Source organism: Marmota monax, unplaced genomic scaffold, assembly GCF_021218885.2.
Source record: "Marmota monax isolate L192 unplaced genomic scaffold, Marmota_monax_Labrador192_F-V1.1 WCK01_AAM20220418_F8-fsc00014, whole genome shotgun sequence".
Lineage (NCBI taxonomy): Eukaryota > Metazoa > Chordata > Mammalia > Rodentia > Sciuridae > Marmota > Marmota monax.
Window position 1 is genome coordinate 14,434,868 of NW_026695222.1, and position 26,919 is coordinate 14,461,786.

A 26,919-nucleotide genomic window follows, 5' to 3' on the forward strand; every position below is an offset into this window, starting at 1 on the left:
CAGGTGTTCTAGTCAGACCCCCAGAAATCATTCTTGATTCCTCCCTCACCAATACACTAAGTCCTGTTGATTCTGTCTCAAGAGTATGTCTCATCTATGTTTCTCTCCCTCACTAACCTAGTCCAAGTCACGCCCTCCTTCTACTCTTGCCACCTCTGATCCATTATAAAAATGTTTGCCTACATAAAAATCTTTTATTCATTGGTAAACATATGGAAAAATCAAAACATTTATACACTGCTAGTTGCAGTGTAAAAATGATTCAGCAACTACAGAAAATAGGTAAACTATTCCTCAAAAAGTTAAACACAGAATTAACATACAGCTTAGTAATTCCATTCCTAGGTATAGATCTCAAAGAACTGAAAACAGGTGCTCACACCCTGTCCACACTGTTCACAGCAGCACCATTCACAATAGCCAAAAGGAACAAACAACTCAATGTTCATTTGTGGATAAATGGATAAGCAAATGTGGTATATGCATGCAATGGAATATCAGTTAAGACATAAAAAGTACTGGGCTGGGGCTGGGGCTCAGTGGCAGAGCGCTTGCCTCGCACATGTGAGGCACTGGGTTCGATCCTCAGCACCACATAAAATAAATAAATAAAAAGTAAAGGTATTGTGTCCCCAAAAAAAGTACTGATAAATACAACAGGAATGAACCTTGAAAACAGGCTAAGTGAAAAAAGACAAAGCCAGAGGTCACATTTTGTATGATTCAATTATATGGAATGTTCAGAACAGGCAATCCACAGACACACACATGTATGTGTATATATACATTTGCCAGGGGATGTGGGGAAGGAGAATGAGGAATTAGAAGCTGGGGATATAGCTCAGTTGGTAGAGTGCTTGGCTTGCATGCACAAGGCTCTGGGTTCGATCCCCACCAAGAAAGAAAGAAAGAAAGGCTGCTAACAGATACAGGATTTCTTTTTGGAGTGAGGGAAATGTTCTGGAATGAAACAGTAATGATTGTCACAACCCCTTGTGAACATACTAAAAAAGAAATACTGATTTATATACTTCAAAATAGTGAAATTAATGGTATGTGAATTATTTCTCAATTAAAAAGAAAGAAGCCAGGTGTGGTGGTGCATACCTGTAATCCCAGTGACTTAGGAAGCTGAGGCAGGAGGACTGCAAATTCAAAGTCAGCCTCAGCAATTTAGCAAGGCCATAAGCAACTAGAGAGACCTGCCTCAAAATAAAAAAGTCTAAAAAGGGGCTGGGGGCTGGAAGCTGGGCATGGTAACACACGCCTATAATCACAGCAGCTCTCAAGGATGAGGCAGGAGGATAGCAAGTTCAAAGCCAGCCTAAGCAAAAGCCAGGCACTAAGCAACTCAGTTACTCTGTCTCTAGATAAAATACAAAATAGGGCTGGGGGTGTGGTTCAGTGGCTATGCACCCCTGGGTTCAATCCCCAGTACCTAATTAATTAACTAAATAAAATAAAAAGAGAGAAAAGAGGTTGGGGATGTAGATTGGGGACAGCACTTGCCTACCATGCATGAGGCCCTGGATCCAATCTCCAGCACCAAAAAAACAAAAATGAGAGAAAGGAAGGGGGTGAGGGAGAGAGCGAGAGGAGACAGCTAAGCATATAGACAATGTAGATTTCAAAGCAAAAAATATTACCAGGGAAAAAGAAGGTGATATCATAATGATAAAGGTGTCAATTAATCAAAGGAAGATAGAAATCCTAAATGTCTATTTACCTAGTAACAGAATTTCAAAGTACACGAAGCAAAATGTGACAGCAACCACAAGGAAAAATTAGACAAATGTACAATTATTTTCAGAAAATTTCAATAGCCCTCTCTCAACAGAACAATTTGGCAGATAAGAAAGGATATTAAACTTGAACAACCTGAACTGACAGCAGTTACAGAACTTTTTTTTTATTAAAGCATTATAACCATACATTATAGTTGGATTATCCCAACAAAATCAAACATGCATGGAATTTGATTTCAGTTCATAGAAGTTTTTTTTTTTTTTTTTTCTTTTCATACCAAAGATTGAATTCAGGGGCTGAGCCCCATCCCCAGCCCTATTTTGTATTTTATTTAGAGACAGGGGCTCACTGAGATTTAAGCACCTCGTCATTGTTGAGGCTGGCTTTGAACTCGCCATCCTCCTACCTCAGCTTCCCAAACCGCTAGGATTTCAGGTGTGCGCCATGGTGCCCTGCAGTTTATAGAACTCTTTACCAGCAACATATATTCTCAACTCAAATGTACACTAAACACCAAGATATCATATTCTGAGCCACTAAACAAGTTCCAATAAATGCAAATGATTAAAGTCATAGAAAGTTTGTTCTTTTATCATGGTAGATTTAAATTAGAAATCATTAACATACAGGTCTCAAGAAAACCCCAAAATATTTGGAAATTTAAAAACCTAGTTTTAAATAGTATTTATGGTTTGGATTATCCACCACATGTATGCTTTTGCTTTTGTTCCCATCAAGTCCTTGCTATCTTGTTGGGGCTGGTCTGGAAACAATGGACTCATCTCCCACTTCAGCCTCTCCAGCTGGGACGACAGGCACGTCATCACACCCAGCTCCCATATGTATGTTTTAAAATTTTAAATGAGTAAAATGTTAAAACTTGTTTTAAATGCCTTTTAAATGAAGAACTGTGTAAAGAGCCATAACAAATGTTTTTGGCAGCACACGGAACCTGATAGCAGAAACCAACCTTCCTCAGTAGGAACCAGCCCTGAAGAAGAGGCTCCCCAGGGCTTTCACGCAAGTCAACAGAGAGGGTCTAAAGGAGATCATGGCCAGACTCACGTGGTACCTCGGCACACCCTAATATGCAGTGTGCTTCAGAAGCAAAGTCTTCAAGATCACTTCCATTTGGTAAGAGCTTACATTATTCTGTAGGAATTTTTTCCCCCTTTTGGCAATGGGGATCAAACCCAGGACCTCAAATGTGCTAGAAAATGCTCAACCCCTGGACTATACCAATTATCTTAGGAATTGAGATAATTATATTGAGATATAATTATCTCAATTCCTAAGATAAGAATTGTATTATTACCCTCAGGTCACATGTGAGAAAAACTAGGTTCAGACTCTTATTAAACAATGATGTAGCAACTTGAACTGGAGATCTTTCTGACTCCACACATTCCATGATACCATACCTTAGGTTTTCTCACAATGAACAAAGTAGCACAGGAGTTGAATGGACTGAGAACCACTGCTCAGAGCCTGTTTCCAAAACTCCAAGTGTTCTCAGACCTGAAAGAATGAACTGACAGGTTAAAGAGTCCGTGAGGGAAATTCTCAGGCAAAATACATAAAACGAAGGGATGAGCAGCTGAGTCAATCGCATCAAATAAAATTTTCAGAAGGTTCTGGAGAGGTTTTTTTTTCCCCCTAAGCAAATGGTTCTCCCCACCATCCCCCACTTTGGCTCTTCCTCCTAGGGTCCTCCCAGGGAAAGAAACAGAGTTTGTCAGTGTCAGTTTCTCAGCAGAAACTGGGCTGAGAAAACTAATACAGAGACTTCAGGGAAAAACCCAGAGACAATAACTGAGGCAAATATGAAGTAAAAGTATGTCCATTCGTTTCAGGCAAATTTAATGACTATCAAGGTGTTCATGCAGCACAAGGAGATGCAGGCTTCCATTAGACACAGTCACTTCACCACTCGCTCCTGTCTCTGAAGCTTCATTGCCACTTTCATTAGTGACCAGTCATGTTGCCCTTCCTGTAGAGAAGGATGGCCCAACTCAATGCTGAGCCCATCCCCTCAGGTCAGCAATGTGCCAAGGAGTCCTTCAGAGTGGTCCTACAGAGGACATGTCCTTTAAGTGTCTGAGAGCTGGCAGAGGTGATCTGAAAGAAAACCAGTGGGAAGATGGCAAGATAACCAGGACTGCACCACAGGCACTTAATGCTCTCCTCATCCAGAGGCCACCAAAAGGAATCTGATGGCAGCGACAGGATGGCAGAGACTGCACGGTTCTTGCGTGCCTGAAACCTGGGAGGAAGCGCTCGCTGATGGAATGGCAGCACATGATCTCAAACACAGGCCCATCCCCCATGGTCACGTCCTCCTTGTCTTTTGGGAGACAGCTCCTCCCCAGCTCCAACCATGAGGTTCACAGGAACTGCCCATGAGGACTGCCCTTCTAGTCACAGGGTGAGATGTGCTCCTATCTGAGCTAGTTAAATCCTTCCATAGGGTATTTATTGACAAATTTGGTAAGAAAGTTTCTCTTTTTCCTCTGAGAGCTGAAAGGCTGTGACCCCAACATTACCAACAGTCCCATTTCTGACCAGATCAAGTTGGTACATTAGTAAGTATTCATGGAGTACTTATTCTGTACTAGGAATTTCCCTAGATGTTGCAGACACAGAAGTAGTAAAACAGTATTTCCCTGCCCTCAACGGACCTTTCAGGATAAAACAGGTAGTAAGTACGTAAACAAAGACGATTTCAAATATTGGAAAATGCTTCAAAGATATAACGGGTTAAGTAGGAAAGAAAGTAAGGCAAGGGAAAGCTGCTTCAAAAAGACAATGTCCAGGGAAGGCCTGAGAAGGTGACTTTTTATTTTTATTTTTATTTTTAGTTGTAGTTGGACATGATATCTTTATTTATTCATCTTTATGCAGTGCTAAGGATGGAACCCAGCACCTCACACATGCTAGGCGAACGCTCTACCACTGAGCCCCAGCCCCAGCTTGAGAAGGTGACATTTGAGAGAGAACTGGAAAATTAAAAGATCTGAGCCCAAGCATGGACAGCATGTGCAAAGTCCCTGAGAATAAAACCAGGCTGAGGGCCAACAAAGGAGACCACAAGGCTGAAGGACAGAATAAAAAGCAGATATGAAATTGGAAGGTAGCTGGGCTCCCTCCCAAAAGGCCTTGGCCACTCTGCATGTCACGCTGGCTGCAATGAGGAGCCACTGGAGGCTAACTCTGAGGAGAGTGATCTGACTTAGATGGATAACACTGACTGCTGTGGGGTAAACAGGCTAGAGAAGGGCAAGAGTGGAAGCAGGGAAGAAGCTTCTAGAATTCTCAAGCACTGCTGGCAGGACTATAAAATGACACAATCACTTTGGCTATTTCTATCATACATACCCTATGACCCAGCAATTCCAACTCAGATATCCAACAGAAGCAAATATACATGTGCACCAAAACACATGTACAGGAATATTCAGAGCAATATTATGTGAAATTGCTCCAAACTGGAAACAACCAAACGGCCACCAATAGTACAATACCCATATAAATTGTGGTGATGAAAAAATATAATCACGGTTGATTCACAGAACGCAATTTGAAGGACAGAAGGGAGACACCAAAACTATATACTGTGTGATTCGTTTTGATGACAATCAAACCCAGCCAAAACTAAACTATGGTATGGAAATCAGGAAAGCAGTTAATTTTAAAATGTAGAGAAGGGGAGTGACTGGGAGGAACATGAAAGAGGATTCTGGGGTTCTGAAAATACTTCTTTTTAATCTGGGTGACACTTACATGGGTAGTGCCACTATAATTCATCATATAATTTCACTTATAATGTGGGCAACTGTCTACACTTGTGGTGTATTTCAGTTATGATTCATTTTTTAAATATGGAAGCAAAAGACCAGGGAAGCTGCTTGGAGAGAGGATGAAGTGGCCGGGTCCCAGGCGTACTCCGGAGGTGAGGCCAACGCAGACTGGCTGCAAAGGGGAATGCAGGAGAGCGCCTGCTGGGGGCTTGAGCGGCTGAGTGGTGCCACTCTCTGAAATGGGGAAGGCTTGAAAAGTGGGAGAGAGTAATTCCATTTTAGCCACATTAAGATGCAAGAGATGGAGGAGATAAATGCCAATCTCTTGAGAATGGGAAGGGCTGGACGTAAAGCCCAAGGGGCAGCACGGACAGCAGAGTATGCAGACAAAACCTATGGTCCAAGGAAGGTAGACAAGTGACAGGCTGCAGAAAACAGACAATGACGTTTTGTCTAATTGTACATATTTTCTCTAAAATATGAGGCAAAGACATCAGCAAAACACAAAGGATTGCACAGGAGAGTGAAGTTTTAAGAAAGAGAGTGGGGAAATCAATTTACAAGGAAAACACAGTGGGATCAGGATTTCAGGGCCATGCTGAGGTTCATTTGATTTTTATGGTCATGAATTTTAAAAAGTGCAGTCAATTCATGCACCAAAGACTACTACCTACACCCCAACATCTTTTCTCTTCCTCCTTAGTAACTGAATTGTCAATCCTTTGCTGGGCACATGGTCATTCAGAATGAAGATCCAACTTCTCAGTTTTCTTGCGGCCGGGTGTGATATGTTACTAGGGCAGAAGTGATATAGGGAACTTCTACAAAGCATCCTGAAAGGAGGAGAGCATGCCCTTCTCCTCCTTCTCAGTTACTGCTGAATATGAACATGATGACTAGAGCCTTCTGAATGAGGGGACCTTGGGAGTGAAGGCACAGGCAGAACAAAAAACAGAAGTCTGGGCCCTGGACCCTGGAGCCCTGCCCACACAGCCATCACAATCACCAGTCCTCGACACTCCATATCTAGATTCTTAGGAGGAAGAGAATTCCTACCTTAGTTAAGCCACTGTATTTGGAGCTCTCTGTGGCCACCATGTACCCTAATCTACCATCAAACTGTGTGTTTCTTCCCCATCAGTGTTGCATTAGATGCAGATGCAGAGTAAACACACAACCAGTTCTACCAAGGCTGCGAGCAGGCAAATGCATGAAATTTATGAGAGTGTTCTAGGAAGCCTAGAGTGGACAGAACATGCCAACAGCAGAAAAGAGGAACAAAGAATCAACCCTGTTCTACAGCTCCTTCTTCATTTCAATCATCCCTCTAAATCGTACTTGTGGGATTTATGTCACTTGGAACAAAATATTTAGGGCTAGAGGTACAGCTCAGTGATAGAGCTCTTCTTACATAGCATGTGTGAGGCCCTAGGTTCAATCCCCAGTACTTAAAAAAAAGAAAAAAAAGAAAAAGTTGAGTTCAATTTCACGTTCTTGCCAAATTAAACTCTTTCATTTTGAAAAAAATATTAATGCTACAACCAGCCCACCAACCTAATCCCTTTTTGTCAAGTGACCCATAATTACAACAGAAAAAAATGTGGTTTGGGGCTGGGGTTGTGGCTCAGCAGTGGAGCACTTGCCTAGCACATGTGGGGCCCTGGGTTCAATCCTCAGCACCACATAAAATAAATAAATAAAATAAAGGTATTCTGTCCAACTACAACTAAAAAATAAATCTTTAAAAAAAATGTGGTTTGGCAAAGCAACTAAAAGTCAAAGAAGCAAACCCTCAAAAAAAGACAAGAAAATTAGATACAGAAAAAATTTTTTCTATATCAGGGATTAAACCCAGGGGTAGTTAACCACTGAGCCATATCCCTAGCCCTTTTTAATTTTTTAAATTTGAGACAGGGTCTCACTAAGTTGCTTAGGGCCTCGATAAATTGCTGAGGCTGGCTTTGAATTTGCAACCTCCAGTATCAGCCCCTAGAGTCACTGGGATTACAGGTATGTACCACCACTCCTAGCAATTTTCAGAAATTTTAAAAGGAAAAAAAAAGGAGAAGCCTATGAGGGATACTTCCATATCAATTGCATTGCTAACTAGTGGGAATCACTGCCCTTAAGAAATTCCTAGGTAACATTTAAGAAAGATAATTCCCAGTCAGGGCAAGGACAAAAGACAGGAAGAAAATCCCCAACCAGCATGCTGATCCTGTTCTCAGTTTTTGTCAAATGGACAGAACTAGGGGGGACAGAGTTCCCATAGAAACAGAAAAGTTTTGAATAGCAGTAAAATTTCCAGGCCAACCCACAGAAGTTGCATGCCAGGGAAATGCGCCTCCCTCAGATGCAAGCCATGGGCTGCATCTCCCCTATCAGTCAAGACAGATAACAAGAGCAAGGACACAAAGCAGAACAGAAGCTGAGGCACTATGGTGTAGGGAAGAGACAAGGCACTGAGCAGTACCAGCAGAAACAGAACCACCTCACTCCTTTCCTCCCTCAGTGTTAGAAAAGCATCTTTGTTCCTGCCCAGCTCATCCTGCCAATTTCTGGCTATGGGGTAAAGCAGATGTGAGAACCAAAAAGAAACTAGTAGACCTGTAGCAGTGAGAGAAGAGGAAGAGGAAGGAGAGAGGAAAGGAGAAATATCCCCAGTGAAAGGACGAAAGAGGAAGAAGGAAGTCCCTCCATCATACAGCTCCATCTGCTAGTGCAGGGAAGGGACGCAGGAAATGGGAGCACCTATGAGTCAAGGATGCCTGGATATCCGAGAATCCCAAAGGCATGCCAGCCTCTGGCAGAGGGTACTCTCCACTCACTTAAAATCACCTGCACTTCCTGGCCTCTCTTGCAGCAGGAAATTGCATGCTACTATATACCCAAGAGCTCGTCAGGAGAAAAGATCAGAAAAACAAGAAGGTATTAATTATAAGTAGTCAAAAATTTAATCCAAGGTACCCTTTCATTGTACTGGTTGAGAAGAGATTTTTATTTTATTAAAGAATTTCTCTAGGAAAATAATTTATTCCACTGAATTATCCAAACTAATATTCATTTCAAGCCAAAAGTCCAAAGAATACCTTACCTTCACTAGCACATAGTCCCCAGGCTGTGCTCTGACCCTGAGCCCAGGGTTAGCAGCATCCTCCATCTCTGCATCAGGAAAGATCACTTTAAGATTTCCATCATTCCGGCCACACAGGTCAGTGGCAGAGCGTTTGCTGGGCTAGAGAAAGAAAAGGTTATGAATCTGTGACAATTCTCAATTCTAGGAGGGCAGAAACTGTGCCTTCTCTGTCTCAAGCCTTCAAGACCACAGAAAGCTCAGTATTCACGGTACTAACCCAGGATGGTACACAGCACAAAGAAGAAACTATAATGTTTTGTTTGTTTGTTTGTTTTAGCAATACTGGGATTGAATCCAGGGGCACTCTACACTGAGCTACATCCTCAGACCTTTTCATTTTTATTTTGAGACAGAGTCTCACTAAGTTACTCAGGCTGGCCTCAAACTTGTGATCCTCAGGGCAGGGGTTGGAGCTCAGTGGTTGAGCACTTGCCTCACATGTGTAAGGCACTGGGTTCAATGCTTAGCACCACATAAAAAAATTAAAAAATAAAATAAAAATATTGTTTCATCTACAATCAAAAAAATATATATTTTTTTAATTTTTTAGATGTTGATGGACCTTTATTTTGTTCATTTATTTGTATGTGGTGCTGAGAACAGAACCCAGTGCCTCACACATGCTAGGCAAGCACTCTGCCACTGAGCCACAACCCCAGCCCCCAAATAAATATTTTAAGAAAAAAAAAAACTGTGATCCTTCTGCCTCAGTTTCTGAAGTAGCTGGGATGGGCCTGCCACCACACTCCATTGATAACTGCATTTTAATGAATCTTTCAATCAATGAGTCTAGGCAGAATTGTTTTCTGAAGAAATGAACTTCTAACAAGCCTAAAGCCCAGGTATTTATGGTGATGCACTTGGCAAATCAACATTCATGTTACACAGTCTCATAGTAATCAGAGTGTTCTGGGATTGTTTGGCCTGGATTACCTGCCCCTATTGAACAGGCAGATTCAAAATGACAGTCTCCAACACAACATGAGGCTAAAGGAAAAGTGAACCACTATGATGGGATTAATTTCTTAAAAATGCCGAAGTCTTTCTCTTCCACCCATTTTAAGTGACAGAAATTGCCAGGCACAGTGGTACATACCTGTAATCCCAGCAGCTCAGGAGGCTGAGGCAGGAGGATTGCTAGTTCCAAGCCAGCCTTAGCCACTTAGCGAGGCCCTAAGTAACTGAACGAGACCCTGCCTCTAAATAAAATATTAAAAAGGCCTGGGATGGGGCTGGGGTTGTAGTTCAATGGTAGAGCGTCTGCCTTGCATGCATGAGGCCCTCTGGGTTCGATCCTCAGCACCACATAAAAATAAATAAATGAAGATAAAGAGGGCTGGGGATGTGGTTCAAGCAGTAGCGCACTCGCCTGGCAAGCGTGCGGCCCAGGTTCGATCCTCAGCACCACATACAAACAAAGATGTTGTGTCCGCCGAAAACTAAAAATAAATAAATTAATTAATTAAAAAAAAAAAGATAAAGATATTGTGTCCATCTACAACTAAAAAAAAAAATATTAAAAAAAAAAAAAAAGGCCTGGGAGCTGGGGATATATCTCAGTTGATAGAGTGCTTGCCTAATATGTCCAAGGCCGTGGGTTCAATTCCCAGTATGGAAAGAAAAAAAAATAGAGAAAGAAAAGGATCAGGTTCAAACATCCTGAGAAAGCTAAAAAATTTGTAGCAAACTGTAGAGAGAAGGGAGGTAAGTAGGAAAAAAAAAAAAAAAACTCTAGAAAAAAAAAACTTTAGAAATATTCATGGAATTCCCACGAGTCTCTGCTGAAAACTCAAGTACAGAGTCAAACTCCATGAAATTAGCCAAAGAGAGCAACCTGGAAACTGTCAGCTGAACCATTCCCATAGCTGAAACAGGGCTGAAAATCACTTGATCTGCCAACAAATAGTCTTCACTGGTTCCCTGGAACATTCAATTCCTGAAAGGGTGAGTCTGTTTTTTGAGACAGGATCTGTGTTGCCCAGGCTACGCTCAAACCCTCCAGCCCTAGCCTCCTGGGTAGCTGGAACTACAGGTGTGCACCACCACACCCAACTGAGGCTATATCTTAGTCGTAATGCTGAACTATCCCCAAAACAAAAAAGTGCTTCTAACACAATTAAAAACAGCTTTGAGAGCTGGGGTATAGCTCAGTGGTAGAGCACTTGCCTACCATGCATAAGGCATGGGTTTCATTCCCTGCACTGCAAAAAAAAAAAAAAAAAAGAAAGAAAAGAAAACCACACAGGCTGGGCTGGAGCTCAGTGAAGAGTGCTTGCCTAGCGTGTGTGAGGCACTGGTCCCATCCTCAGCACCAAATAAAAAATAAATTAATAAACAAAGATACTGTGTATCCCTCTACAACTAAAAAATGTCAACAAAAAAAAAAAAAGGAACAGAAAAACTAAGCCTTGAAAGGATCTAACTGAATTGCAAACAAGTTAACTTCCTGGCTGAACAAACCCTAGTGCAAAATCCAGACACTTAAAACTGAATATCATTTAATCATTAGCACCAAAACAAACAAAATTCTTAAAGGCAGTGAATGAAAAATGTCTTCCCTTACAAGGGGAAAATCCTGCAATTTCCCATCAGAAACAATGGAGGCTAGAAGGAAGTAGCACAGTTTTCAAGAGCTAAAAGAAAAGTACTACCAAACCAGAACCCAGCATCCAGCAAAAACACCCTTCAGGAGTGAGACAGAAGTGAAGGCCCTCCAAGGTGAAGGAAACCAAGAGAATTTGGCTAAAGGGAGGTTCTCTAAATGTTTTTTTTCTCGGAAAACAGTGATAAGTTCCTCCAATAAATAGAAAGGGAACAACAAAAGAGGGAACTTTGGTACATCAAGAAGGAAGAAAAAACATGATGACATGTTTGTAAACAAGAAAATCCCAAAGAATCTACAAAGAGGGGGGAAAAAATCCTGCTAGAACCACTAAATTCAGGAAGGTTAATAGACTATAAGATAAACATAAAAAATTCAATTTCTATGAAATAGCAATGAACAGATACCAAAACTGAAAACAAAATACCATTTACAATAGCTCCAAAAAGATTTTAAATGAGCCTCTCTCCATTATGGAGGGATGTGCCTTGATTTGTCAGCTCTGACAGACTCTCTTGTGTATTAAAAATATATATAAATATTAAAAAATATATATATATATATAATTTAAATGAAATACGTGTAGACGTTATAAAACATGTACAGGGCTTATATACTGAAAACTACAAAAAAACTTTAACTAAAAACATCAAAAAATATATGAATAAAGGAGAAATATACTGCGTTCTAAAAAATAATATGTCAGGCTTGGTGGTAAATGCCTGAAATTCTAGGAGGCTGAGGCAGAAAATCAACAAGTTCAAGGTTAGCATGGGAAACTTAGCAAGACCCTGTCTCAAAATAAATAGGTACTGAGTATAGCTCAGTGGCAGACTGCTTGCCTAGCATGTGATAAGCCCTGGCTTCAATCCCCAGTACCATAAAAATAAAAATAAAATATATACATATACATATGGCCTCACCCCTTCTACCAGTACCAGCTGGGTACCGCCTACACAGGTCCCATTGGCTTTTGAAGCTTCTTCTCGGAAAACAGTGATAAGTTCCTCCAAACGCCTTAATTTTACTTCTTCTGGGACGTCATCCTTCAGCCTATGATAAGCCCGTGTCTTCTACAAAAAAGAGAAGATGGAGGTCAGTAAAGACATAGAATCTATTTGTAGTGTATGGAGAAAATATGTTCAATCTACCTGCAAGTTACAGACACATGCACAGAAACACATTAAGGAACTGAGAGATTTCTCTGGATCTGGGAACATTCCAAGAGAAAAAGATTCTCTCTGAAGTGGAAGTGCATTTTTGCAAGGGTCAAATTCTAAATTTAGCATATAAAAAATCATAGACACGGGGCTGGGGATATAGCTCAGTTGGTAAAGTGCTTGCTTCCCATGCACAAGACCATGGGTTCAATCCCTAGCACCACAAAATAAATAAATAAATAAAGATTCTTGGGTTAAGTTTAAAAAAAAAAAATCATAGACTCAAAATTACTCTTGATGTTTATCACAAAGGGTTATACTAAATAATTCATGTATTAGGTTATTCATCAGCACTGTTTATAAAGACAAAAGGTGCAAAGCAGCCTAAATGCTTATAGATAGGCAACTAGTAAAACAAATTATAATTTATCTACCCAATGAAGTATTATACAGCTGTATAAGAATAATAGCTCAATATGTACTAAATAAACAAGTCTTCAAAATGTTATTAAATGAAATATATACAGATTAACATGTAGACCTTTGGTGTAGAATAAATACATATAAATGTGTTTATAAATACATGAAATACACTGGAAGGTTATAGAAGAAATTACTAAAAGTGATTGCCTCCAAGGAAGGAACTGAAAAACTAGGCAACCTGAGAAGAAGGAAGAACTACTTCTCACTTTATGTCATTTTAACCTTTGGAATTTTACACCATAAGCATGTATTACCTAGTCAACAAAATGAATTATACTTGAAAAGTCTTTAAACATCCAAAACCAAAGTGTGTGCAAATGTTCAAATATATTTCTTAATGTACCTACGATCATGTTCAAAACAGTTGGAGAAACAACGAGTTAGACAAAACTATGGAATAAAAAGAAAAATCTACACTCTACCATGTGAACATTCAAACCAATCTCCCTTTGAAAGAATAAGAAAATCCAAAGAGGAAAACAGAGCCTAAAATACTTGGGTCTTATTCCATTCTGTCTTGTTAGCAATAACTTACCCTTATCATGCACTTACTGTGTACAGAATACTACTTAAGTAATACATGTTCTTACTGACTACTCAAAACAACCCTATTAAGTTGGAGCTAATGTTATCCTCATTTCACCAATGAGAAAACCAAGAACCTTGCCCAATGTCACATAGTTATTAAATGGCAAAGGCACAATTTGAGTACCTGTCTTCATCTACTAGGTTACTTGATTCAAGTCTTCTATAATCCTAACACTAACTAGGAATTGGGGCCCAAAATGAACACTCATATTCAATGCCCACAGGGTATCTTTCTCTATAGATATTCTATAACAACTTGTGCCAGGTGTGGTGGTTCACACTTGTAATACCAGGCAGGAGGATCAAGGCCAGCCTCAGCGATTTAGCAAGGCCCTACCATCTTACTGAGACCTTGTCTCTAAATAAAATATAAAAAGGCTAAACAGCTGGCGATGTGGCTCCGTGGTAATGCTCCCCTGGGTTCAATCCCTGATAACCAAAAAAGAAAAAAAAGGAGTGGCTGAGCTCAGTGGCAGAGCACTCGCCTAGCATGCGTGAGGCACTGGCTTCGATTCTTAGCACCATATAAAAATAAAAAAACAAATAAAAAAAGGCATTCTGTCCATCTACAACTACCAAAAAAAAAGAATTTGTGATGTCCATGGAAAAGAAGCAAAACAGAATCTAAAAGCTCCTCTGAAGCTTTGTCTCTTTGAAGTAATTCTGCAAAAGACATGAAAATACACTGGCCCACTTACACTGCCTAAAGAACATTAGGCAGTGGGATTTAAAACAAATTAATGAGCTTGAGGTTCATTCATCAGTCAGCTTTCCTGAGCTCCATGATCACAGGGCACCCTCAGTCTCCATCCCAGGCATGCTGGTTCAAGGTGACTGGGGGATGGTGAGTGACCCATGCAAATAATTCCCACCACCAAGAAAATGGCAGACCAGAATTATCTTTCTCTGAAGAAAATATTCATTATTCTTCCTTTCCTTTCTAATCTGCTTTATTTTCCTGGGAATTTATGTTACAGGGGAAACCCCAAGAAAAATAGCAATTAAAAATAGTTAAGGGTGGCTGGTAAGATAACAAGAGGTTTCTGTAAAATAAACATTCATAGACCAGAAAAGAAGTCATGTTGAGAAATCTTTTAGGTTTCTTATCAGAATAAGTCTCTTTCCTTCCAAATTAAACTGTTAAACAACCTAAATATCATTTAAAATATTTTAATAAACAGGAACATTGGCACAGTAATCTTTTTTCATCTCAAATTGCTGAATTGTGTCAAAGAGTAGATAAGAGGTAACCTGAAAAATACAAAAGAAGAGTAAGATCCTGTGGTTTTGCAAGGAATGCCTTCCTGCCCCTCTTTTCGGCCCAGGTGTCTATAAATCAGCCCCAAGCTGGTCAGCTCTTCCCCATCCTAGGGCTCACCTGTCTCATGCTGTAGGCAAAGAGGAAACCCATGTTGTACTGAACTTCCCGAAGCAAAGACACTGTCTGCAGATGGTCTTCCTCTGTCTCCCCGCAAAAGCCAGCAATGAAATCGCTGCTGAGGCTCACACCTGTGATACACAACAATGGAAAAAGGGCAAGAGGATGGTGCTGCTTACCTTCAAGAGGAGCCTTTGGCATTATGGATTAGAGAGAGAGGGAGGGTAAGTGTAAGGCGTTCTAGGATACTCAGGCCACACCAAAGTAAAACAGAAACACCATCAGAGCAAGGGGGATGGACCTGCTTCTCCACCATGATCAATGCCAGAGCTACCTTCTCAGCCTGCATCTCCCGGCACTAGAAAAGGTAGTTTTAGTTCAAATGACAGATTCGGAAATACACTAGGAGTATGCATTTTCAAATTGGTCCTGCTTTTATGAGTGAAAATCTTGAAGCACCTCATACAAAAATATTCTTCTATTTTTTAAAATAAACACATGATAATTGTACCTATTTATGGGACAAAACATATCCTTTTAAATTTAGTTTAACACATGTTCATTTAAAACAGTAGCAACAGTGCAGTGTGAACAGTGGCACACACCTGGAATCCCAATGACTCGGAAAGCTGAGGCAGGAGGATTGCAAGTTCAAGGCCGGCCCAGCAACTTATCAAGGCCCTAAGCAACTTTGTGAGACCCTATGTCAAAATTAAGAAGAAAAAAAAAAAAGACCTGGAGATATAGCTCAGTGGTAGAGAATCCTTAGTTCATTCAACAGTATAGAAAGAAAGAAAGAAAGAAGGAAGGAAGGAAGGGCGGGCAAAGATCTTTTCCACATATTCGGAAACAAACACAAAGACTATAGAAATCTCTCTCAGGCCTAAGAATGTAGCTCAGGGGTAGAGTGCACGCCTAGCATGCATAAGACCTTAGGTTCGATCCCAACATCACCAAGGAAAAATAATCTCTTTAGCCTTGAGACCACAAGCTGATTCTAGACCTCTGAATATTGCTAGAAGGACCAAGAAATCAAAAAATAGAAAGATGCACAAAAAAGAGGGAAGGGGGTAAAATCAAGAGGAGCAAGAGAAGTATAATATGGTGTCACAGGGATTGTTGTGGCCTGTATCTGACTAAGATGGCTATGAACTACAACAGATTAATATGCTCAGTTTTTTAAACATACCTGGGATAGACTCTCTGATATGGTGAACTAACTCCACATAAGCTTCTCTTGAATATCTGTAATAAAGAACAAAAAGAAAGACCTAGATGAACCAATCTTTTTGTTTTCCATTTCTGAGGACTAAATCCAGGGCCTTGCACACTCTAGGCAAATGGTCTATCACTGAGCTACACCCCCAGCCCACTAATCTTTTTTAAATTAATGCTATAAAAAGATAACAGTAGGGCTGGGTTGTAACTCAGTGGTAGAGCACTTGCCTTGCACATATGAGGCACTAGGTTCGACCCTCAGTGACGAAAGAAAAGAAAAAAGAAAAGGAAGAAAGATAGGTAGATAGATATTGTGTCCATCTACAACTAAAAAAATTTTTTAAAGATAATACTATAAATCACTTCTAATTCACAAAGCATGGCACAGTAGTAGTAGGTTAAACAGCCCTTTTGATCAAACTTGATTTAATTTAGACTATGAATTTTTATTTTAAATAGGCTTTTTACTTAACAAATCAAGACACACTAAACATTTAAGAGGCTTTCAAAAGCTCTCTGCCACTGTGGAAAACACGGCAAGGTACTGGCTCTATGCAATTAGCCTTGGGTTCCATTCACCCCTCAATCTTACCTCCGTGATACTTATTATTCCCAAAGTAAGTGAACAGAGCTACATTTAAATTGCAAGACCTAAAAGATTTCATTATTCTCAAAAGTTAAAGGACCAAAGCCTCAAAGTCAGTCAGATGTGGAGTGCACACCTATAATTCCAGCTACCCAAGAGGCTGCAGAGGATCATTAGTTTGAGGTCAGCCTGGGCAACTTATTAGCAAGACCCTATCTTAAAATTAACCAGTTTGGGATGTAGAGCACTTGCCTAGGATTACAAGGCCCTGGGTTCAATCCCCAGTCCTGAAAAAATAAAATGATTACTCAGTACATCATATGGTAGGTGCTCAATAAAAAATATGCTAGGGCTGGGGTTGTGGCTCAGTGGCAGAGCTCTTGCCTAGCAAGTGTGAGGCACTGGGTTCAATCCTCAGCACCACATATAAACAAATAAATAAATAAAGGTCCATCAAAACTAATAAAATTTTTTTTAAAAATGCTAAACAAATGAAATGAATGATTCAATTCTTATTCTGCTTATAAAGAACATCAAGTCCCAATGTCCACAGGCACTACCCACACAATAATGATTTTATGAGTACCTACTATGTGCCATAAACCATGCTAGGTTCCTAACAACATCTAGTGATAGGTGTTAATATTGTTGGTCATTAAAGAAAAATGGAAAGGTACAGGATGTCCCCTGCCCAAGTAAGTCTGACCCCCTCCGCATGGCATCCAGCACACGACTGCTTCCACTCTGGGCAGGCAGGTGGATCTGCTTACAGATGTTGCCTCTTTCGTGAATCAGCTGTAGAACCTGATTAAACAGAACACACTGTGAGCCCCCAAATCTCACCACAGCACATTGCAGAAAATAATACCACTCTGTTTCTCCTCTAGGGTTTATTTTCAAGTAATTAAAAGGTTGATTAAATCAAACACAAATTACCCAAACTCCTAACTTTTATTCAAGCCATCTTCTCTCTCCCCCAGATATTTCAAAGAGTGGGAAGAAGAAAGGAAGGAGAGATGAGATTCAAGCCAGGGAGTTTATCAGGTAGGACTGATACAAGGGTCAGCGGCCAGGAAGGAAAAAATAGCAATTTTTTCCATCTATCTCACAAACTAATTAACCACCTCAAGAAACACCACAAGACTGTTTCTCCCTCTGGAGATGGCCTGCACAAAACGCATATTCCTTACTTTACCCACAACGGCCTGCCCCCTTTCTGCCCCTCCCCCATTTTCCCTTAAATTTGTATTTATTTTCCTAAATAAACTTAAATCTATATCTTTGGGGCATAGTCATAAAACTATTGAATTAAAACTAGAAGAAAATATCTGAAAAACATGTTGACTAAGGATCTGTATCAAAAAATACATGAAGCTGGGTGTGACAGCACAAATATGTAATTCCAGCAATGCAGGAGGCCAAGATAGGAGAATCACATGTTTGAGGCCAACCTCAGCAATTTAGTAAGACCTCACCTCAAAATAAAAAGGGGCTGGGATGTAGCTCAGGGACAAAGCTCCCCAGTTCAATCCCTAGTACTTAAAAAAAAAAAAAAAAAAAAAAGATACATGAAGGCCAACACAGTGGCACACACCTATAATCAGGAAGCTGAGGAAAGGGGATCACAAGTTCAAAGCCAGCCTGTACAACTTAGAACCTATCTCAAAATGAATTAAAAGGGTGGGGATGTAGCTCAGAGGTAGAATGCTTGTCTAGCATATGCAAGGTCCTAGTTTCAATCTCTGGTACTAAAAAACAAACAAACAAACAACAACAACAACAACACACATTAAGAACTTAAACAATTCAATAAGAAGACAATGCAGGAGGGAAAAGGCAGGAGTGGGGCCAAAAGACAGACGTTTCACCAAAACCAAAAACATCAGAAGAAAGGTTCTACATGTGGGCTACCTATGCAATGCCTAGCACCCAGCTAAATCTGAAGTTTTTATCTTGTCACAACCCACTCAAAGTAAGAAGTAACTATTATTCCCACTTTACAGAGGAGGTTGAGGAGTTAAAATGTATCTTTACACTCCTACTGGTAAAGCAGTGGAAGAGCAGGGATTTGAACCCAGGTCTGTCTAAAGCAAAAGCCTGGGCTATCTGCCACCACATCACATTACCCACTTCCTATCTTCCCCATGCTAATGCTACCAGCGCCACCATCACTGCCATGCAGCTGCCCACCTTGTGATAAAACACTCTGCTCAGCCTTTGCTATCCCACAGGGGGTCTTCACCTCCTCTTCAATATCAGTCCTATCTCCATCTCAACTTTGTTGGATATTAAACTTTTCCAAAGAGGCATTAGATCCAGAGGGTGACATACTGATACACCACAAGGTCCCCCAAGCAGGACTCAAGGTATCTGCTAACATCCCTAGTGGGTCCAGCCTTCTGGTATGCTTCAGGATATTGACATAATTTGCCACGACTGACTGATGACACTCACCTCATCAGGAAAATCCTTGGGGTGGGGAGAAGTGAAACGGATCCTCATTTCAGGATCTACTCTGGAAACCTGATCCAGAAGGTGAGAAAAACGAAGGCCCCCTTGTTTGGTTTTATAGTTGGTGGTGAAGCCTCGGCTGAGGTTGGTAGACACTGCACTGTTGAACTGAATCTCGGAATTGTCCCGAAAACTATTAACATTCTGACCAAGAAGGGTCACTTCTTTTAGCCCCTAAAAAAAGGAAAACTATGTTGGAAGGAACTTAAAAACTTCTGAGTAGCTTTATGCCTTAATCAAAATTAGCTGTACCTATCAAGAGACAACTATAAATGTGTTCTACCTTTAACTCAATAATTATCTAAAGAACTGACCTGCAGAATAAAACTCTAAGGAACCCAGGTGTGATGGTGCACTCCTATAATCCCAGCTACTCAAGAGGCTGAGGCAGGAGGGTAGCAAGTCTGAAGCACGCCTGGGCAACTTAAAGACCCTATCTCAAAGTTTAAAAAGAGGGGAGTAGCTCAGTAGTAGTGCATTGCCTAGCATGTGCTAAGGCCTGGGTTCAATCCACCCCCACCCCCAAAAAATAAACAAACTTAAGTAAAAATTAAACTTCAAAACATTATTTAGAATAGTAACAAAAGAAACCAGAAACAAACTCAATGTTCAAAAACAATTGCTAATTTATGACATATTTTGACAACTGAATATCATATAACATGAGTCTATTAAGTATACTCACCAAAAATACATAACCTAAATCTCAAGGTTTTATACCTGACTACTAATAACCAAGTCAGGCCTGGTGACACCTGCCTGTAGACCCTGCTATACAGGAGGCCAAGGCAAGACAAGAGGATTGCTTGAGCCCAACAGCTGGAGGTTAGCCTCAGCAACATAGTAAAACCTTATCTCAAAAACACACTTTTTGAATATGGACTGCATATTAGATAATACCATCATTTTTAAAAAAACATATTATGATGGAATTATGGTTATGAAGAGGAAAATATTCTTAGAAGATACATACTGAAGATGTAGGGGTAAGCAGGCTAATGCCTAAATCTTAGTTTCAAAATGGTTCAGAAAAAAAAAAATTTATATATGGAAGGAGGTAGGTGGATAAAACAAATTTGAACAATCACATTTATTACACTAGTCTTCAATTTGTGTGTCAAAAATTTGTATTAAAAAAGTCATAAAAAGGGGCTGGGGTTGTTGCTCAGTGGCAAGTGCTTGCCTAGCATATGTGAGGCACTGGGTTCGATTCTCAACACCACATATAAACAAATAATGAATAAAGATCCATCAATAACTAATAAAAAAAAATTTTTAAGTCATAAAAAAGGTAGCTATAGAACTATTTTTATAACTTTGACATAATTTCAAACATAAACTGCAATTATAAAATAACTCTCAAATACCTTTGCCCATATTCATCAACTAATGTTGTGTCCATTTATGTATCATTCCCATTCACAAACACACATACTTTAAGCCTTCAGAGAATATGCTGCAGACATCCTACTTTTACTCCTAAATACTTCTGAGTATCAAACTAAAAACAAGGATATTGTCCTATATAATCACAAGAGAATTGTCAAAATCAGATATATTCATACGATATTACTACCTAATTCAGGCATTCTACCAACTGAGCTATACTGCCAGCCCCCATATCTTTTAAATCAAACTTTTTCAATTGTCCAAATAACATCCTTTAGAACTTTTTTCCCTTCTGATCAGAAACTCAATCCAGAACAGTGCATTTAGCTGACATGATTCCAGTCTCCACAAAGACTATTCTTTAAAAAGTGTGACAAACTGATAATATAAAAAGAAGGATATACTAAATGCAACGTGGATCCTGGATTGGATCCTGGAAAAGAAAAAAGACACTTAGTGGGAAAAATGGCAAAATCGAAATAAAGTCTGAAGTTAGTTAATATAATGTGCTAACATTAGTCTCTTAGTTTTGACTAAAGTACCAAATCTCTCTAAGTTGTTAACATTAGAGGAAATTCTCTATGCTATCTTTGCAACTTCTGTGTAAATGTAAAGTTATTTTAAAACAAAAAGTTTATTGTAGGAAAAAAGTAGGATATAAAACTAAGTAAAGGGCTGGGATTGTGGCTCAGTGGCAGAGTGTTTGCCTCTCAAGTATGAGGCACTGGGTTCAATCCTCAGTATTACATGAAAATAAATAAATAAATAAAAGGTATTGTGTCCATCTATAACTTTAATAAATAAATAGATAGATAAAATGCACACATATAAAAAGACAAAAACTAATGGGTTTATCACCAGCACCTAAAAACACACACATACATGTACACATATGCAGAAATATTTATGGGACAAATGGGGAAATATAAATTTGGGTTGACCAAGATGAGATAGTAGTTAGCAATTTTTATTAGTCTTGCTAGAACTGATGATATTGAAAATATCCTAATTTTTAGAGATGCATAATTACTTACAGGTGAAATGCCCGGCTCCATTTTGAAATATTTTATCAATAACAAAAAATATATATATATATGAAACAAATGTGGCACAATGTAATCATTGTTAAATTTAGATGACTGGGGCTGGGGTTGTAGCTCAGTGGTAAAGCGCTTGCCTAGCACGTATGAAGCACTGGGTTTGATCCTCAGTACCACATATAAGTAAATAAATAAAGGTCAATAAACAATTAAAAAAAAATAGATGACTGTAAGCTCAGAGAGAGGGATCCTTATACTAGTCTCTCTTTTCTGTGTATTTAAATTTTTTCCATTTAAATTTAAATACTTCTGAGTGTAAAACTAAAAACAAGGATATTGTCCTATATAATCACAAGAGAACTGTCAAAATCAGATATATTCATACAATATTACTACCTAATTCAGGCACTCTACCAACTGAGTTATACTGCCAGCCCCCATATCTTTTAAATCAAACTTAAAAAAATTAAAGAAGACATTTAAAAAGCTGCTTTAAACCAGCTGATGCACCTCAGGAGCTACTCAGGAATATGAGACAGAGGGATCTCAACTTTGAGGCCAGCCTAGGCACATACTTAAAAGGAAAGGGACACAGGCCTATAATCCCAGTGATTAGGAGGCTGAGGCAGGATGATCTCAACAGTCTCAGTACTTAGGAGACTGTCTCAAAATTTAAAAAGGGCTAGATATAGCTCAGAGGACTTCAATCAATCAATCAATAATCATTGTTTGAAAAAATAAACAAACATTCTGTTAAATACACAATATTCTATTCTCTGCAACTGTAGTGTAAAAATCTAAATGAGCTAGGCATGGTGGTGCACACCTGTAATCCCAGGGGCTCAGGAGGCTGAGGCAGGAAGATGACAAGTTCAAAGCCAGCCTCAGCAACTTAGCAAGAAAGACCAAATCCAGGACAGGATTATCTGGGAATGGGGGCAAGAGGGCAAAGACAATAACAGAGCCAGAATGTGATCATGAGACAAATAGCTGACTTAGAACTGGCAGAGGCTAACCTGCCTGCTCCCACAGTTCCCAAGTCAAACAAGGAAGGAAACAGGGAGAGCCCACCGGAAGAGAAGAACCATAGTGCCACTTACTGTCCTCTTTGCCTAGGCAAAGACCTGCTGAAAGGCTGAGGGACCAACTCCTCTAAGGAGGCAGGGAAGCAGATCTCTCTCCTCTGGCCTTAATCTGACTCACTCCCCTCATCTGTTCTCTGTCCCTGACCTAGGAAGCTGACTCAGTGATAAGATGAACTACAGATGTGGGAGATTCCCCTAAAAAGGACAGACTAATGTGTCATTCCCCAAAAACCTACTATATGCCAGGGAATTTAAAACTTTTCCTCAATCTTGGAGCTGGGGTTGTGACGCAGTGGTAGAGTGCTTGCCTAGCATGCACGAGGCACTGGGTTTGATCCTCAGCACCACATAAATGTAAAATAAAGATATTGTATCCACCTAAAACTAAAAAATAAATATTAAAAAAAAACCAAAAACTTTTCCTCAATCTTTTCCATGACTCTACAAGGAAGGTATTATCTTCTTTTCATAGATGGGGAAATTGTGTTTCAAAGAAGATGGTCAAATGACATACCTAGGTACCAGGCTAGAGAATAGTACAGAGAGAATTCACATTTGGTCACCTGATTCTAAACTCATGCTCTAGCCATTGCACTGTGCTACCTCCTAAGCAAAAAGCCTATAATTTGTGGTGATAAACCAAAGATATACACCCAAGTATTTCTGGCCAGGCATGGTCCTACATTTGCACAACATACAGACAGCAGAGGCTACAATATTAAAATAGGTTGTCCTCATCCTCCCAAGACACAATCATAGAAAGAGAGCCTGGATCACTCACCTGCTCAGAAAGCTTCCTCACCTCCTCCAGAATGGAGGCCACAGGCCGACTCCTTTCCCTACCACGTGTGAACGGAACAATGCAATAGCTGCACATGTTGTCACAGCCCCGCATTATTGACCTGGGGAAGAAAGTTACCAGATCTTATTTAACAGAGCAGGGTGTCTTGGCATGACCCCAAGAGTTCCCGTGGGATTATTTTTTGGCTCTGAATCCTCTAGCTTGCACAGTCACACTGGGCCAATCTGAGATCTATAAAGAACTAAAGCAGACATTTTTTAGCTTTTAAAAACTAGTGTTGGGCTGGGGGTGTGGCTCAAGCGGTATCGCGCGCCTGGCATGCGTGCGGCCCGGGTTCGATCCTCAGCACCACATACCAACAAAGATGTTGTGTCCGCCGAAAACTGAGAAAATAAATATTAAATATTCTCTCTCTTAAAAAGAATACATATATTAAAAAAAAAAAAAAAAACTAGTGTCTAGTCACAGAACACAAACCAAACTGTAAATGGAAGACAGTGGTTAGCCTGAGGGAGCTCAGTGGTGAAGGGATGGCTTACAGACTCACCACACATGAACTTCTGTCTTGACTTGTTTTGTCACAGTTCTGTGGAATGAACCCAGGTATGCTCTCCACTAAACTACAGTCCCAGTTCTTTTCATTTTTTATTTTAAAACAAGGTCTCAAAAAGTTGCTAAGGCTGACTTCAAACTCCTCCTGCTTCAGCCTTCCAATTGGCTAGGAATATAGGCGTGTACCATCACCAGCTTCTATTTTTATGGGCACACTATTTGAACTTTTTATATCTAGATCAGAAAAAATATAAGTGTCAAAGAGTGAGTGGTCAGTGTGTGTGCATGCGCAGAGAGAAGAGAGAGAAGACCCTGCATTTCTCACAGAATCCTGATCCAACTGCTAGATACCCAAATTAAATCACTCTCTTTCATTTGCATTCTCTGTATAAGAATTTTAATTTATGTTAAGGAATTACAGATATGAATCAAAAATGTTCACTGAAGAACTATTTAATAAATGTTAGCTATTGTGTTTACTGAACATTTATTTCAACAACAGAATGAGATACCATTAAAATGAACAAAGGTTAGCAAATTTGTTCTGTAAAAAAAAGATGGTAAACAGGCCTCCCTCTGCATCACAACTACACAACTCTTGCTGCAGTGATGAAAGCAGCTAAGCAATATGTAAATAAATGGGCCTATTCCAATAAAATTTGCAAAAATTTATAAAATCTGTCATAGAAAATTTAATGCCACTTTAAGAAATATTCAGCGAGACCGGAGGGGGAAGCCCGGCGCCAGCCAAGCCAGACCGGAGGAGGAAGCCCAGCCCCGCCCCGTGTGCTAGTCCAGAGGAAGCCCATCAACCCTTAAAACCCATCAAAGCGGGTGTGGCTACCAGCACAGTTCTGCGGCTGATCCAGGTACCCGGTTTCCAACTCCCCCACCCTTAGCTGCGATAACTCAAAAATATTTCCCACAAGCTTTTGGGGGTTGTAGCTATCAACGCAAAACAACAACTGTACAGGCACCTGGTTTCTACCTCAGAGACTAGAGTAGGGAAGATACAGGAGGAAGCTCATTTCCTTTCACACTGGCTATACCCACCACCCTGAATACAGAGGCTCAAGCTAGGAATAGACAACGCCACCTACTGGAAGCAAGGAAAACGGTGTTCTGAGAGACTTTTTTTTTTCTCTTTCTCTCTTTTCTTCTCTCTCTTCCACAACTTCAACATACGTGAAACCAAGAACTGTGCATGAACAACCGAATTACCAAAGTAATATAATATAGAGGAATTGCATATACCCCACCTTCCCCCCATTTTTTTTTCTTTATTTCTATCTTACTTTCCTTTTCCTTCTCTCTTATTTCTCTTTTCTTCCTTGTTATTTTTTTCTTTTTTTCATTCGTATTCCCTCTATCGCACTTTCAATATCCTAATTTTTGCTACCTATACATAGGGTAACTATCTAAATACAGATAGGAGGTTGAGTCTATACATTCTTCCATAAATTACCAGTCTATTGGTGAGAGTTCTCCAAAGGTGCTAAGTTAGTTTAACCTCATACCCTCACTCCTTTCCCTCTAAGTATAACATCCTTCGTCTGAAATTAAGTTTTCTATATGGTATGCCTTTTATGAAACTAATGACTATATTCTTAAGTAATAATTAAAACCAATATCTATAGACTTAGAATCTAACTATCAATGTATTAATAATGAAAACTTGTGCTTAGATGATGTACTGTTGATACTGGGAACTGTTAACATTGTCTTTCTCCGAAAAAGAGGGATTTTGGAGCTATACAAGAACAATACAAATATATAAGGGGAAAAACATTAACACAACAGTTTCACAAAGCTAGAAAGAATCATGAGCAGTATGAAAAGACAAGAAAAGAAAGGACCATAAACAATACAGGTCAATTCAACATTAGATGAGGTAATATCTGCAGCTGATGGAATGTCAGACAAAGAGTTAGGATATATATGCTTCAGATGATCTGGAGTCTCAAGGAAGACATTATACAGCAAATTCAGACAATGAAAGATCACTTTGACAATGAATTACATAAACAAATCCAAGAAGCAAAAGATCAACTCTATAGGGAGATAGAGGATATAAAAAACAAACAAACAGAATTCCTGGAAAAGCAGGAAACAATAAACCAAATTAAAAACTCAAATGAGAGCATTACCAGCAGAGTAGAACACAAGATAGAACTTCAGACAACGAAGACAAAGTTTTTCAACTTGAAAAGAACATAGACAGCTCAGCGAGAATGTTAAGAAATCATGAGCAGAATATCCAAGAATTATGGGATAATATAAAGAAAGCAAACCTAAGAGTTATTGGGATACAAGAGGGTATAGAGGTCCAAACCAAGGGAATGAGCAATCTATTCAATGAAATAATACTAGAAAACTTCCCAGACTTAAAGAATGAAAAAGAAATCCAAATACTAGAAGCCTACAGGACACTGAATGTACAAAATCATAAGAGATCCACACCAAGACACATAATAATGAAGATGCCCAACATACAGAATAAGGAGAGAATCTTAAAAGCCACAAGAGAGAGGAAGCAGATTACATTTAGGGGTAAGCCAATCAGGATAACGGCTGATCTTTCAACACAGACTCTGAAAGCTAGAAGATCCTGGAACAACATATTTCAAATGCTGAAAGAAAAAGGGTTCCAACCAAGAATCATGTATCCAGCGAAATTAAGCTTCAGGATTGAAGATGAAATAAAAATCTTCCACGATAAACAAAAGTTAAAAGAATTTGCAGCTAGAAAACCAGCTCTTCAAAAAATCCTTGGCAAAACATTACAGGAAGAGGAAATGAAAAATAATAATGAAAACCAACAGCGGGAGGTAGTACAGTAAAGGAAA

At 39.6% G+C, this 26,919-nt stretch overlaps 1 protein-coding gene across 5 annotated transcripts in view; it reads right to left on the reverse strand.

The window, feature by feature from the left end:
• Positions 1-26,919, reverse strand: part of Cdk5rap1 (CDK5 regulatory subunit associated protein 1) — a 71,131-nt gene that overhangs the window by 30,571 nt on the left and 13,641 nt on the right. For 3 of the 5 annotated variants that reach the window (XM_058575420.1, XM_058575419.1, XM_058575418.1), the window contains exons 7-13: positions 23,501-23,621; positions 19,149-19,379; positions 17,401-17,498; positions 16,080-16,135; positions 14,891-15,021; positions 12,205-12,354; positions 8,638-8,778 (exon numbers count right to left, since the gene is read on the reverse strand). In XM_058575420.1, the coding sequence (XP_058431403.1) occupies positions 8,638-8,778; positions 12,205-12,354; positions 14,891-15,021; positions 16,080-16,135; positions 17,401-17,498; positions 19,149-19,379; positions 23,501-23,621 (928 nt within the window). The other 2 variants (XM_046433731.2, XM_058575421.1) reach the window with 2 other exon arrangements.